This window comes from Podarcis muralis, chromosome 1, assembly GCF_964188315.1.
Source record: "Podarcis muralis chromosome 1, rPodMur119.hap1.1, whole genome shotgun sequence".
NCBI classification, from domain to species: Eukaryota; Metazoa; Chordata; class Lepidosauria; order Squamata; family Lacertidae; genus Podarcis; species Podarcis muralis.
Genome location: NC_135655.1, coordinates 51,297,823 through 51,314,088, shown reverse-complemented (window position 1 = coordinate 51,314,088; position 16,266 = coordinate 51,297,823). Strand labels below are relative to the sequence as shown.

General features: G+C 44.4%; 1 protein-coding gene across 2 annotated transcripts in view; it reads left to right on the top strand.

The window, feature by feature from the left end:
• Positions 1 to 5,447: 5,447 nt before the first annotated feature.
• The window catches only part of MAPK8IP1 (mitogen-activated protein kinase 8 interacting protein 1), a 61,867-nt gene continuing 51,048 nt past the window's right edge, over positions 5,448 to 16,266 (top strand). The window contains exon 1 of one of the 2 annotated variants that reach the window (XM_028727296.2): positions 5,448 to 5,467. Coding sequence is in view for 1 of the 2 variants with exons in the window: in XM_028727277.2 (XP_028583110.1) it covers positions 6,137 to 6,222 (86 nt within the window). In the remaining variant the exon portion in view is untranslated. Of the gene's footprint in view, positions 5,468 to 5,885; positions 6,223 to 16,266 lie in introns of those variants that run through there. The other variant, XM_028727277.2, reaches the window with a different exon arrangement.

Below are 16,266 nucleotides of genomic sequence, written 5' to 3'. Positions count from 1 at the left end.
GTAAGAGAGACGGAAAATACCTCTTTTGTGTGGATTTTCCTAGCAATCTCCTTCCAATGTAGTTGGTCCCTTTTCCCCCAGCTGTAGGTTGCAGTGCATTTGCATCACTTTTGTTGAAGTACTCCTCAGTCTCAGATCAGTGGGAAATACTGAGTTTGTGATCTTGAGAAGAGATTGTTTTATATAGCAGGTCTCATATAGTAACGTGAGCTGTTCTGAGTAATATTTTTTCCTGTGTGAAGCACTTCAATCCTGTTAGAAGTTAGTCTAAGAAGCTTATCGCAGATGGATTCTCAGCAGTATATGAAGCTATATAATGCCCTAATGGTTTACTCTCTTTTTACAACATTAACTCTGTCAAAATGGGTGACCTAGACTTTTTGAATTTTGAGACAGTGAAGGACAGCCTTGATGACACCTTGAAGACATGGGAAACCATCATTCTAATTGGGGAGCATGTGAAAACTACTTTCAGGAACACTTCTCTGAAAGCTTATCCACTACACTTGTTCATTGAAACTCTTGGACACACTTCACAAACAAACTAGATTACTTATTCAGGCCTCTTGTTAGATGTCCTTACTTCCTAAGCCATCATTTCTGGCTCCTCCCTAGCAGAAAGACAAGTATAATCCATATTATCTGGTGTTCTGTCTCCAGAATACTTAGTGGAACTGAAAGTAGCGACGAAGGAGTGAGCCCTATTTCCTACTTCAGAGGAAAGAAATGCACTTTCTTAATTTCAAATTCAAACTGTGACTTCAGTTCCTTAAAATGTATTCCTGCTTTTACAGTTGTGTTGTAACTATTAACTTGTTTTATAAATGTCTTTATCCCCGAATTTCTTGTCTTGATTAATTTGAATTGTTAATAAATCCAGCAAATCCTGGACTGGTTGCCTTGTATTTGATGTCTGGAAATGGAGTGCTCAATTCTGGAACAACATATAGTGCTTCTGTTCTTCCCCTTTACCAGGAGTGGCTAATGTGTTGCCCTCCAGATGTTGTTGAAGCACAACTTCCATCATTCCTGACAATTGGCCATGCTGACCGGGGCTGATGGAGGGACCTATGGTTTAAATATTGGCGGCAAAACGTGCCCAGGAACATTCCTGGTGCATTCTCCAAAAAAGTTCAGATTTTGCTTTTAAATAAAAATGCATGGAAAATAGTTTTGGAAGGCTTAAGACAAAAGGGGTTTGCCTTCCATGAGGCAAAGGTCAATAACAGAAAAACCATGCTAGTAACATAGATCAGTTATTAAAAGTGCCAACGGTGCTTTACCAAATACAAGTGAACAAATCTGCCCAAGGTGTTTACAACCTAAAATATAGCACACAGGAAGTGAATGCAGGGACAAACAGAAGGATTGTGGTGGTTTGAGTAAACTACTACAAAATGGACGTGTGCTGTAGCCCTGAGGTACAAGAATCAGCTTTCATTTACACTTGTGCAGCTCCTGTAGTGCAAGAAGATTGAAAATCTGCAGAGGTTGGTTCTTAATTAAACTGAATCAAAGAGAGCTCTATGTTGTACTATATACAGTTCAGTTCCTGTCCAGGCCCTGTAGTCTCAGCCCAGTTCTCTTCTTCAATATTTACTGCTTTCAGATTTCTCAACAGTAATCACAAATTATTTAAGCAGACCATACTTTCAAGTTGAAAAATCAATTTCTTCTCCATGTTATTTATGGATTTTGTTGCATGCTCTAATAATATTCTCCCCGCTATCCTGAAAGAGGTTGAAATTCAAACATGGAAATAATGAATGCCCCTTAAATTCATTCAAACATGCAGATCACTTCCTTAGTTGCCCACAGCCTGCATACTGATTGCTGTTAATATTAATCCTTATAAGAAATTCTGGGAGCTATTCAGTTCTATTCAAGACATTGGATTTTTGTCACTTACCTTGGAGGCTGCAAATTGTATTTTCAAAGGATGACGTGCTTGTGCTGGGGATACAGAAGCAACAAGTAGCAACCTGTGAGCATCAAAAAATTGTGCCGCAGTGTTAACTGGCTGCTCAGCTGTGGGTAGAAAGAAAACAATAACACTTGCTGCTGTTAATTAGTCCCTTACCATGGGGTAACCGTTATATCAACAGTGATATTTAATCTTTCTGAAATGCACTGCAAATCAATAGTTACCCAGTATTGCAAATAAGACAACGCTACTGAACTTGCACAACTACTATCTCTTCTAGGTCATTCTGAAGTAGCAAATTGATTAGTTATATGCAACACAGCTGCTGCGTGGCAGATGAAAGGGTTTTTGGATGGGTTGTTTTTAAGGGTTTAGCCTGTTTTTTCAAAAATCCATCAGGGTTCAAAGAAACAGTCTTGAGAAAATCCTTGGATAAATAGTTCTTACAGAAGAAGACCAGGGTACTTTTTAATCATCTGTAAGATAAGTTGAGCAGAGGATATTGATAAATCAATGCTGAAGGGAAAGCAAAAACACTAGCTGAAATCAAATAAATGCATATATTTTCTGCATGTAGAGCAGAAAATCAGAATGGCTGTGGACGTTTCAGCTGAAATTAGGCAAGTCCCTTCCTTGATTAACTTCAGGCACATGGCCATGACTTTGCTGTTCTAGCCCCCCCCCCCCCCATTTTCTGTCAATTGTTTTAATGTACACTACTTAGAAATATTAATATTTAAGTGGTGTATAAACGGCTTAGATAAAATAACAGAATGAGTATTTAGAGGAGAAAGCAGGCAGATGGGGGGAATTATACTGAACCTTATATTCATCGAAGAAGATAAACTTGCTTGTTTTCTCCCTTCTGGGCAGCTATTAAAATTGTCAAAGAGCCCTTCACAGCTAGAACTATTGGCCAACTTACAGAGTGAGTATGAAGCAAGTATGGGAATGCAAAATACTTCACAACCTACACTTGTTATTATATAAACTGGAGGTGGTAGGACAATATCTGTGCTGTCAAGGACCACATTCGATCAGGAGTAAAGGGTGGGGTGTTGCTTACTAGTGGACCAAAGTCATTGGTGGGTTGGGGCACCCTTTTCTCTCCTTTTTCCTCTCTGCGCACAAGGTTGCCTGGAGAGGACAGGTTGCTCTTGCTAGATATCTGAAGGGATTGACTTCGGTCCTACCACCCTCACCAGTACACTCGGTAGTGCTATGGGAGAGGGCCTTCTTGGTGGCTGCTCCCAGACAATGGAAATCCCTAGAGAAGCTGGACTGGAGTTCTCATTTTCCTTCTTTTGGCAAGTGAAGACTTTCTTATTCCAAGTCTTTTGGGAAATGACTGCTTCTAATGGAAGAGCTGGTGCTGTGCTGTTCTGTTTCGTCATCATTAGCATGGTTTTAATAGATTCTATATATACATATAGTTTCAATTCTGTCAATGTTTAATTGGTTTTTTAATGATTTTTCCCTATGTTTTTAGTGGCTCTTTTATCTGTAAGCTGCCCTGAAGTCCTGCCAGGGAAAAGGGGATAGATAGATAGATAGATAGATAGATAACATCCTGAAGCAAAGTTCTTAACCCAAGGTACTATTTCTGGGTTAGCAGAGTCTGTAACCTGAAGTGTATATAACCTGAAGTGTATGTAACCCGAGGTACCACTGTAATAATAATTGCTTGCCAGAGGCAAGCGTTGTGAGATTCTAGGAGTTCCAGGCACATACCCAGGGTTCATATTTCTTTCGCAATGAAGTACAGCAGAGACTGTTGTGTATTTATGATATATGGTTTATTTACACATACATACAACCTGAATTTACAACGGAGGGATTCACAGCATTAACACTCCAAACAGTCATTGCTTATCCCAGCATTGAATTCAAACAGAAATCAATCACGGCTCTCTCTCTCTCTCTGGTTCCCAGACTGCAGCTTTTCTTCCAATGTCTAGCTTCCAGGTCACATAACTTTCAGCTCTTGCCTTTGGATATGTAACTACCAGCCGCTTGAGGGAGGGGGCCCCTCATTTGCCATCTAGCACAAAGCCACTCCATTGAATGGTCTAGGCCAGAGCTTTCCAAACTGTGTTGCAACACATTAGTGTGTCGGCTGCAATGTGTAGGTGTGTTGTGTCAATGCTGCCCATGCTCCTCCCAGGGCTGGAAAGGAGTACGTTTAACCTCCGGTTTGCTAGTAAAACACAATTACTGTGTCGCGAAATGATGCATGTCTAAAAAGTGTGTCACCAACATGAAAAGTTTTGAAAGCTCTGGTCTAGGCTATCGCCTCACCATGAATTTGAATCCTTGCTTATATTTTAACACTTGCTGGATCCAGGGATTAGAACAGTCTTGGCCTATAGCCTACTCCTAACAATATAAATTCAATGAAAGAGAAGGGTCCCACAAAAAACACCTTAACTGTCCAACATTGCCAGCATATAGTGAAAGCTGTACAATTAAGTTGCTAAATGCACCTGTTTGGAGGGAGTTCCACAAATGAGGGGCTGTCACAGCCCTCTCCTGGGCCACCGAGTGTACTACCTCTGCAGATCTTAAGAAAGACAGCCATGTTCAGCAGTCTTCCAACTATTTGGGGCCTAAGTCATTTGGGGCTTCAAACACTAACATGAGCACCTTGAATTGAACCTGAAAATGAAATGTCAACCAGTGTAGCTGTTTTAAAATGGGAGTTATATGAGCTCTAAGGGGACCCTGGTCAGTAATCCAATAGCTGCATTTTTGATCCACTGACATTTCTAAATGCTCTTCATTGCAACAAATACATGCTCCTTTTCAGTGAAAACTGTGACCTAATTACTGTGGGCACCTCCAGACTGATGGGCTTTTGCTGCAGGTGTATTCTGTAGATTTATACAGGACCATCTACATCCCATTCTACTTTATTAGCTGTTCCGTGATGCTTCCCCAATGTTACCGCATTATTACCACCTGGAAGGGGCTAAATGTCAACAAAAGTGGGACAAAACAACAACAACACCCAGCAAAACATTTGTGGTATGAAAAGTTACGGGAAGGCAGCAGGAAGTTATGGGATGCGCACTGATGGGAAGTGAAGCAGTATGTCTGCCCCAAACCTTTTTGCCCTGCAGATTTAATAGTATTGAAATTGCGATAGTGTATAACCACCCACCCCATTCTGTCATGAGCACCAATGGTCATGGGAGCACAATAAGGAGATCGTCTGGAAGGGCTGCGTGCCTCCTCAAATGAGACCTAAATGCCAGTTGATTTCCTCACATTCCTGCCTGGTTGTTCGCGTTTCCGCACGTCTGCCGCCCTCCTGCCCTGTCCGAATTTAGACTGTAAGCTCTGTGGGGGCAGAGACTGGTCTCTGCAATGAACGTGCAATGAATGTACGTGCGCTGGTGGCGCTGTACTTACGGGATTTCCGAGCGAAACTTACAGGCCGCCCTTTACCACAAAGAAAACGCCACGCAGTCAAGGGGGGATTCTCTTTGCACACATAAAGCACGCGTACACGAATATGCACGCATAGATCTAGAGCAGCTTCAGGTACAGCTCCCAGGCCCGGCTTCTTCTACGCGCAGCGCGCAACCGCCTCTTTGGCTCGGGCGACTCCTCTCCCGCTCCCACCTGCTTCCCAGCCACTCCCGGCGAGCTCCTCCTCCGGCTTCCCCTCCCTGCAAACCCCACCCCGGAGGCCCGAGGCCCGCCTTTGCGCCGCTTGCTTTTCCTCAGGCGCCTTTTGGCTCTGCCGCCGCGCAGGCCGCCCGCCTGTGCCTGGTGGGGGCGGCCCGCTTCACCTGCTGCTGCTGCTGCTGCTGCTGCAGCTCCCCCTGGCAAGAGGAGGCGGGAAGCGGGTGGTGGTGGGTGGGCTTGGCCGGCCTGCTGCATCCAGCCGTGGGGTGGGGTGGCGACGACATCTGCCTTGCAGCTGCCGCCGCCGCCACAGAGGTGGGAACCTGCTTGGGCTCGGAGGAGCATCAGCGGCAGCGCCTCTTCGCGCTCACGCGCTTCTACCCCCACCGGCTTCCTCCCGCTGATCCTTCCGCACCTCGCTCACCCCCTTCCCCGCCACCCACCCGCCGCCGCCGTCGCCCTCCTCGCCGGTAAATAATCGCTGTCTGGTTGCCCCGCTGAGCCCTCCCTCCGCCGTGCCTGCCTGCCTGCCAGCCTCGGCATCCCCCTCCCCCTCGCCTCCCGCCTGCATGGAGAGGGAGAATGGCGGAGAGAGAGAAAGGAGCCACGTCCCCGACCGGATCCTCCCCGTTCTTGGGGCTGCACCTCGCCTCGCCCCCCAATTTCAGGTACCGGAGCTCCCCCCGCCCCCATCTCGACCGCCCTTTGCAACGGGAGATGCTTCGCCGCCAGGGGAGGTTGGGGGGCAATAGGCACTGCTCTACCCTACCCTGCCACCCCACCACCCCTTGCCCACCGCCTGCGTTTCATTTCAAGGGCCCCTCAACACCCCCCATGGCCCTTCTCCCTCCCCTTCTGTGTGGGGTGGCTGCCTAAAGAGCGAGGCTCTCGTCATCCTCCGTTGTATCCGCCAGCTATTACATCCTAAGGATCTGGGTAAACAGATCCTTCCTATCCCCCAGCACAGAAGGTGAATTGGGTGTGTGGAGGGGGTGTTGAGTAGGTGAGGAAGATAATAGAGAAAATGGGAGATCCTTCCCCATCTACCCCACTTCGTGCCCATCCATAAAGAGGCAGCGGACAGATATTTGGGGGGGGGGGCTTTATTTTTTGCTCCTCAAGACTGTGACATGGCAAGTCGTGGACCAGCAGGTGGGTGCCAATAGCGTGTCTCCCTCCCGCTGCTCCTTCTTCTGGAACAGGTGGGGTACCTGCCTATGGCTAGCGCATGACTCTTGGAAGGGGGAAAGGGAGGCAAGCTGCCTTTGGAACACCAGCCGCTCACGCAGAAAGGAGGACAAGGTGTTTTTTTCCTGCTGGGGAAAAGCCTGCTGGCTTCCTCTTTCCACTTCCCTGAATATGATTGATAATGGGATCTGCACAGATTCCTACCCCGGTAAGCTACAGATTGCACCATCTCCCTCTGGCACTGTCTCCTTCCCACAGCATGACACACATGCACTCCCCACAATATACACACAACCCCAACTAAAGCTTCTCACGCTGTTCCCGACCTTCCATTTGCACAAATTTCCCTCACGCTGTTCCACATACAGCTTCCCTACTCCTGAAAGATCAATACTTCCTTCCTACGCAAATCTCCTTAGAGAAAAATGTTGTCTTAAATATGGACACCTACAAAACTGCCATTCTCCCACTGTATCAGAACCACCCATCGCAGAAGGTTTGGGGAAGATTTGTAGCTGGCTAATGAGAGGGTTTAGGTATCTGCGAGACCATTTTGGGTTTGAATTGTGAGGTGAAATACCATGCCTATAAGGTATGAGCAACAATTGAAAAGGCAGTTGGGGAAACCTTGAACCACCTGTCTATGATTACATAGACTGGTTATGATGCCTCCTTGGCATCTACAGCCCTGCTCTTGAAGGTGTTTGGTGCAGCTAGGTAATTGGTCAGTTCCTCCATATTTGTTAATACAATTGTTTGTATCTGGCTTTGTATTGGTTTTTGGTTTTTTTAAGGATTTGTGGGGCTGGTTTCATTGCTGTTATGAGCTGGTTTCTAATAATTAGATCAGCCGGTTTCTAATAATTAGCTCCATTTCCTGATTGGTATGCATTGCAGAGTGAAATGCTTTCTGACCTGGAAGGGAAGCCAAAATCTGTGATATATTCTTCATGTTGCAAGATTTCATAGTGTCTTTTGATATGAACTGCTTGCGAAAAAATGTTTGATCAGGGGCTCATAATGGAGGGAAATCAACTCTGATGTAGCTTCTTTTATGAGATGTTTTGGACACTGTAAAGGTCAGGTTTTCTGTGTTACTTACACATTCTGTTTTGTGTATAACTTTTGTGTGCCTGTTTTATTGAAATGTTAGAGCTAGAAGGGGCCAGAAAAATTATAATGTTGTCCTTGGGACAGGATTCTTCGTGTATAAACCACCCCCTCTCTTGCTGTAAACAGCAAGAGGTAAGCAAGCTTCCTTCAAATTAAAATCATGAATCTGGCAGTAATGATGCTAGTGGATGAAGTATGTAACAGCATAGGGATTTCATATTTCTTATTTATTACTTTGAGGTTTCCAAAGACAAGTATTTAAGGACAGCTTTTTACAAGTGGTCATAAACTTTGTCTTACGTACAGCTTTCCAAATGAAAAAAAAAAGGATGCTTTTGCATTCTAGTTCAGATCCAGTACTGGCAGAGCAACATCTACTGCCCCACACAGTAGCCAGTCTGTGTGTGTCACTTAAAAAAATATAGAGGGGGAGGCATCTAGATCTGCATAGGAAAGAGACCATCTTGAACACAATTTAGAGAAACAAAATGAGGAGGGAAAGGTCACAAATTGCCATAATGTCTTCACCGGGCTGAGCCTCAGACCTTTCATCAAGAACTAAACAGCAGCCCTGCTTGGATGAAGCCAAAGGTCCATCTAGTCTGGTGCCATAACTCGTAACAGTAGCCAGCCATATATTTCTGGATTGACGAAGTCCTTATTTTTATCTGTTGTGAAACGGATCAATTCCATTGGGTTATCCTGAGTTCTGGTATTACATGAAAGGGAAAGGGGAAAAAACCATATATATCCCTTTCTGCACACCTCTCAGAACTTTATAAAGGTCACTCATGCCTTGCCTGCCCCACAAGGTGTGTGTGTGTATGACAGTGAAAAAGCCTAAATTAATTTTAGCCTTTCCCCATAGGTCAAGAAGCTCCAGGTCTTAAGTAGTAGCTACACTGATTTTTTTTTTAAAAAAAGAGATTGTGCTACTGACCTTTGAATTATCCATCACTTTCTGAATTAGCCTGAACTGACAGTTTGTCTTTTTAAAAAATACTGCTGAATATTATTTTTCAATGAGTTATTCAGCATGAATGGCCCCATTTCCTCTTGGAAAGGCATAATCTGTTCAAACCCCCCTCATTGCTTTTAACAGAGTGTGCATCACTTTGTACTTACTCACACTGCATCTCGCTTGCCATCTTACTGCCCAATCATCCACTTTGGAGAGATTTATTTGGGGCTACTTGAAGTCTGCTTGGATTTGCATCATCCCAAATAATTTTGTGTTTATCTGCAAATGTGACTGCCTTGATGCTCGCTCTGTCGTCTGCTCGTTTATAAATGAATTAAATAGCATTACAGCTCTTGAGGTAACCCCACTTCTTAATTCCCTCTATTTTTAAAGGCTACCCGAATGTTCCTGTATTCAGCAAAGTCCAGATTTTTAAAAAAGATGTTCCAAGCATATTTAAGCACCTTGAAGCTCCATTGACTTCTGTGGGACAGTTCAGCATGTGCTCTAATTTCCACAGTTAAAATCAATGGAACTTCACAAAGTGCTTAACTGTGTAGCTCGGCACTGCCCAGTAGTGAGCAAAATGGCAGATCCCTCGGAAACCTGCTGTGAAAAGGTTTGCAAAGCACTTTGAAGGCAAAGCTGCTTGCATCTGCTCTGAACTTGAGGGCACAGCTGCTGGTGGTCATTCTGAAGCACCCAGAGCATTTTGGAGATGAGTTGGCTGGGATCAGTTTCAGTTGTTGCAGCATGAGGGAGCGGACAGGTCTTGCAGGGGTCTGGCCAACCACATGCCCTCTTGAGCCTTGTTTGCCATGTCTTACAAGATGGATGGGTCCAGCAGGTTGTTAATACCTTGCTCTGAGGGGGTGTAATGCTTGCTGCCATGAAGGAGGTGACCTGGCCCTTAAAACGCCCTCCCAGGACCTAGAGGTTTTAGACAACTACTACCCTGTCACTGATGTCCCCTCCTTTGGCAAGGTGATGAAAGTGATGGTGGTGGCTGGCCAGCTTCAAATGTGCCTAAAGGAAAATGATTTTCTAGACCTACTTCAATCAAGCTTCCAGCCAAGCTTTGGCACTGAAATCACTTGGACCACCCTGATTGATGACTTACATTGGGAAAACATAAGTCATTTTGCAGCCCTGTTGCAAAATGTAAATCAGGAATGCAGCCCTGTTGATCTTCCTTGATCTTTCAGCAGTTTTCAATATCATTGACTACTACAATATCATCCTGGAGGGGTTCTGCAGTTTAGAAGCTGCGTGCACCATTTTATGGCTGTTCCAGTGCTACTTGCAGAATTGCAACCAGAGAGTAGCATTAGGAGGCTTCTGCTTGGCCCCTTTGCTTTGGGGCTGTAGGGATCTGCAGGGCTCCATATGAAGCCACTGGGAGAAGCCTTCCAGGGATTTGGAGTATAGAGTCATCAGTATGTGATTGACACACAACTCTGTAATGTGAATCAGGAGAGGCTGTTCAGTTGCTGGAGGCAGTAATGAGCTTGACCAATGAACTTTGGCAAAAGAAATGCAAGCAGGCAAACAGGTTATATATTATATATGAATGAATGAAATCCAGGAGCACATTGTAGAAAATATAAAGACCAACAACAACAAAATTAGAAACAGGAAACTGGACAGGGATGCGGTTGGACCTTTGAATGACGTAGTCACAGGTGTGCTATAAGAATAAAATAGCATTTCAAGCTGAATTCTTTGAATCCATTAACACAGCTGAAGATGCAGGGCAGGTTATTGTGCCTGAAATAACTTTTTCAGGAGGTGATTCTGGGGAACTGAGGCAAAAAATGGGGATAAGAGATGAAGTTTGAGACCTCATTGACAAATTTAGAAAGAATAAATAAATCTCCAGATCCAGATGACATCCGCCTGAGGGCTTTTGAAGAACTCAAACGTAAAACTGTTGATATTGTAATAAAAATATGTAACCTGCTAGAAAAAGCTCAGAAAAGGACAACCAAATGATCAAGAGGCTGGAGCAATTCCCTTATGAGGAAAGGTTATGTTTTCCTTTACTCATTTAGGAAAAAATGATAGAGGTGTATAAAATTATGTATGGTGTATAGAAAGCGGCAGAGAATTTTTATGTCCTACCTCATAATGCCATAACTTCAGTCATCCAATGAAGCTGAACATTGGAAGATTTGGGTGAGGCAATGTATTCACACAGTGCATAGTTAAACTTTGGTCTTCTCATTGTTGAAAATGATGTTGGACTAGATGGGTCTTTGATTTGATGTATCAAGTCTCTTATGTTGTTATGAGTTGTACTCTCGCTGAAGGCTCATCAGGGCCAGCCCACACTTGAGGCAAGGTGAGGCAGTCACCTCAGCCTGCAGGATACACAGGAGCAGCAGATCTGGCCTCCAATGAATGTGTTGCTCGCTGCTGCTGCTGCATGATCCTTGGAGGCTGGATCTGCCACCTCCTGGACAGCTCTGCCTCCCAGTGCCACCTCTGCAGCAGCCTCTTGACAAATAGGAGGCGCTTCTCGTCTTCTCGTACCCCTTGATAGGAAATAGTGGGGGCTGTCTTCTGGGGTCTCTTGGGTTCTGCACCCACCTGGGTGATTCAGAGAGGGCCCCTTCCATCCTCCCATGGTGGAGGAGGTGCCATTTTGTGGCCTGCATCAGGTGCCAAAATGTCTTGGGCCAGCCCTGAAGTTCATGGCTGTTTGCTCTCCTAAGCAAGTTGGGTCTGCAACAAAATATGGCAGCATGGGATGCTCCCATCCATTATATTTCTCCCCCGCCCCAGTCATTCAGCATTTCGTCACTGCTTAGCACACTCAGTTCTCATTCAACTTTTTAGGTTTTTCTTCTTAGAGTTCTTTTTTAAAGAGATTTTTTGTACTTCTGCAAACCCCTGGTTTTCCCAGATCTACTGTTTTCTCCCTCCTGTGTATAGATAGTGCTTTTTTGGCTTTGTAAGCAATGACACTTATACCTGCAGATTCCATTTAGCTATTGATTTGCTCTCTGTAAATGTGTCCTAATTTAATTTTAACGCCATCTAAGCCGGTAGCCAACTTGGCATCCTGCAGCAGTGAATTCCATAAGTTAGGCCTCTGTTGCATGAAGCAGTACTTTTCTGTCTGGAGCGTGCAACTAATGAATTTAATTGGGTGAGACAGGGTTCTAGTATTATCAGTAAAGGAGTTTTTTAAAAAATAATTCCTCCTCCACACTGTAAAATTTTATATCCTTCTAGCACATCCCTGCTTAGTAATTTCTTTTCTAATTTAAATTGTGATAAGGAAGTGTATTTTCCCAGTGTCAAAATATTGGTATTTGAATGCCACGGGAAAGTGCAGCTTTCTTGAAAAAGGAATATTGCTTTTGAGGAAAGACATCTGAATGTCTTGGCCATTCATATATCATGATACGGTGAGTTCCAAAGATCAGTGGTGAATGTTGAAATTATTTATTTTCAACTTGATGCTTATGAATATCATCAGGTATTTTCTACTTCTGGAATGGACCAAGATAATAAGCATCATATAAGTCTGATATTCTCATATACAGCTTTATGTTCTTTGTGTTCTGGTGGGCCTAGTTATCACCCACCATGATTAAGAAACTTGCCTGAGAATGGACAGGGTGATTCTCACACTTGATACTTAAATTTGGCATTCTTTAAATCTACTCCTAATGCAGTTGTAAAACCATCATTGGCTAGAGTATGTTCTCCAGTTTTTCTTTGCTCTTACTTTAACAGCAAATTTGGTCTTACATTAAGAGCATTCTCACAGTACAACTGAGATTCACATGTACTTTGTGGCGTCATGTAGAAAGATACTAGTTCTTCGGTTATATAATATACAATGGTACCTTGGTTCTCAAACTTAATCTGTTCCAGAAATCCATTCCAAAACGAAAACATTCCACAACCAAGGCGCGCTTTCCCATGGAAAGTAATGCAAAATGGATTAATTTGTTCCAGACTTTTAAAAACAACCCCTAAAACAGCAATTTAACATGAATTTTACTATCTAACGATACCATTGATCCATAAAATGAAAGCAATAAACAATGTACTTGCAGTCACACAGTCAATAAATCAGTAGCTGAACCGGGTTCCACAGAGTGACAAAAACATAACAAAAAAGCCGCAAAAGCAAAACCACAAAATACGTAGCAAAAACAGACAGACCTCAGCATAACACCCAAAACAGAAGTGTGGCACTCAAAACGGAAGCGTAACACTCAAATTGGAAGCGTAACACTCAAAGCGGAGCATGTTCAGATTCCGAAAAAAGTTCGCAAACCAGAACACTTACTTCCAGGTTTACAGTGTTTGGGTTCCAAGTTGTTTGAGTACCAAGACGTTTGAGAACCAAGATGTTTGAGAACCAAGGTACTACTGTATGTCTTTAATTATGAGAAAGGGCACAATACTAAGGCTAGATCTACCAGGATGTGTGGTGTTAGGATCCAGCAGGTATCTGGCTCAACTTGGCTACACCAGTGAAAGTACCCAGCACTGACTCAGCTAGCTGATGTCACATCCTGACTCACTTGGGACCCAGCAGGGGGACTTAGCTTGGATCCTAAGCCAGTTCAGCATAGTCATGTGACCTGGAAACATAGTGTAAGTTAACCTAACAGAAAGGTGGTGTCACCCAAACTCCATTTTACAGGCTGGCTTTTTGTCTGCCAAGCTTTGTCCGGCTCAGCCAATAGCAGAAGTCCTCCTGAACGGAGTTTGGATCTGGCGTACTTTATGCCAGTTTAATTTAAGAAAGCATAATTTATGCTGGCTTCCCATACTTAACAATTGCTCCCTAATTAGCTAGCCCAAGGTCCATCATTCCCAGTGGGCATTCTGTTCTCGTGCTCTTAAAAATAATATTCAAAGAATGGCTTCATTTTTACAAGATCCTTATTAGGAGCCTTGAGAAAGTAAAGTACCAGTTACATACCAGTGGCTGGAAACCTTAGGAGGGACGAGTGATGTTTTGCTTCGCATAGGTACCTGGTTGACTGCTGTATGAATAGGAAGCTGGACTAGATAGGCAGATGATCCAGCAGGCTGTTTTTATGTTCTTTTGGGAGTCCCCCAAGGGCCAGCTAGAGAAGTCTGGAGGGCCACATTCAGGCCCTAGGGTCAGCAAACTTTTTCAGCAAGGGGCCAGTCCACTGTCCCTCAGACCTTGTGGGGGGCCGGACTGTATTTTGAAAAAAAAGAAAGAATGAATGAATTCCTATGCCCCACAAATAACCCAGAGATGCATTTTGAATAAAAGCACACATTCTACTCATGTAAAAACATGTTGATTCCCGGACCGTCTGCGGGCCAGATTTAGAAGGCAATTGAGCCAGCTCCGGCCCCCGGGCCTTAGTTTGACTACCCATGCCCTGGGGCTGCCATCCCTCACCCCTGCTCCAAAGTCTGATTTTAAAGGTCTGGCTTCATATGGATACTTGCAGCTCTGTAGTTGTTCCTTTGAACAACTGTGTAAGTTAAAAACAATCTGTTTCAATCTATTAGTGTTTTCTAAAAGCCTTTAAGTTTTTAGGGTTTGTCATAAACATGAATAAGGTGTGGGTTGATCTCTGCTCTTTTGTGAAGATTGATCTCTTTTCTAGCTCTAAAATTGTTTGCTGGATTTGTTGAAAATGATTTCAATGTGGCTGAAGTATGTTTTTAAAAACCTACTAACCAAGCAATTAATTATAGCTGGCCCAGAAGATTCAAATACTGGAGAAGTGGCTCAGTTAACAGAACTGGCTAACTCAAGACTAGTAGTAGAGATCATCCTAGTCCCATCATAGTCTGGCTATGAATTGTTGTCCTAGATACAGCATTTGTCTCCTGGGCTTCTTGTGTGTTAATGTAAACAGCAGCATCTAAAAATGGAAGAAGACTATCAGGCCCAGGTCTGTCAATGTAGAACTCCACTCAGACTTAATGATCCAGATAATAATAGATTTTGCTAGAACCGGGACTCAGCAGTTAACAGGAAGAATTCAGGAGACTCTCTAAGACAGGTGTAGGCAACCTAAGGCCCATGGGCTGGATGCGGCACAATCGCCTCATCAATCCGGCCTGCAGACAGTCCGGGAATCAGCGTGTTTTTACATAAGCAGAATGTGTGCTTTTATTTAAAATGCATCTCTGGGTTATTTGTGGGGCATAGGAATTCGTTCATTCCCCCCCCCAAAAAAAATATAGTCCAGCCCCCCCCCCCCATGGTCTGAGGGATGGTGGACTGGCCCATGGCTGAAAAAGGTTGCTGACCCCTGCTCTAAGATCTAGGTCAAATAGAAATAAGTTCCATTTGCTGAAATATGGGAATCCTCAGATCCGTGAGGATTAAGAGAAACTTTGCAGGCTGTGAGAGGGCATTCAAAGATCACCCCTTAAACAAAAGCAACTGAGTGCCTTGTGGCACTCTAAAGACTTAACAATGTTATTGTGGCACAGGCGGTTGCTGGCCAGCAGAGGCGGAGCTACCCGCCCTGGCACCCGTAGCGTCGGGAGGGGCGCTGCTAGCCATCTGCGGCAGCTTCGTCCCTAGTGGTCCGCCGCCCATGCAGCGAGCATCCGGGGGCTCTGCCTGCACAGTGTGTGTGTGTGTGTGTGGTGAGACAATGTCACCTGCCCACACGGCTTACACCCGGTGCACACCGCACCCGCCTTCCTCTGCCAGTACTGGCCAGAACATACATCTGATGAGGCAGCTTTGCCTACCAAAGCTCATGCTGCGAATTATTTAATCTCTCGGGTCCCCAAGACTTCTACAGTGTTTCTCAAACTTGGGTCTCCAGCTGTTGTTGGCCTACAACTTCCATCATACCTGACCACTGGTCCTGCTAGCTAGGGATGATGGGAGTTGTAGTCCAACAGCAGCTGGAGACCCAGGTTTGAGAAACACTTCCCTTGGGTTTGTTGCAACAGGGTTAGCATGCTGCTTAAATGTTTTCCATTTTTTGAAAGACGTTCAGATCTGAAATATCTGAAAATTGTGCCACTGAAGGATTCAGCCCCATTAGCCAACTATCCTTATATACTGAGCTGCACTTCAGCATCTGTTAGCAAAAGGGGCTGCCCTTTTCTCAGGGTTTCTGTTGTTCTAGGCTGTAAAGCAAGCAGAAATTTCTGTCAGCCCTTTTTACAATGACCTAGTTTCAGTTCACTCCGTGCTCCCATCACAAGGTGAAGCCTGAGCAACTGTGCTTTGATGTTAAGTGGCATCTAAGCAGAGGTGACACATGTGCAATGGTGCAAGTCTGATCTGACTAGGACTTGGAGAACAAAAAGTTGTTTGGGTACAGGATGGAGTTTGCCTTTCTTGAAGGTGAATTTTCCTCCTTGCTGCTTTTTTGTTCATGGGGCACTGCATTTCTCTACTGACCTTTGAAGACTTCGTGGCCCATAATGATTTGATGACTGGCTGAAAAATAAAACAGTCCTTCATCTA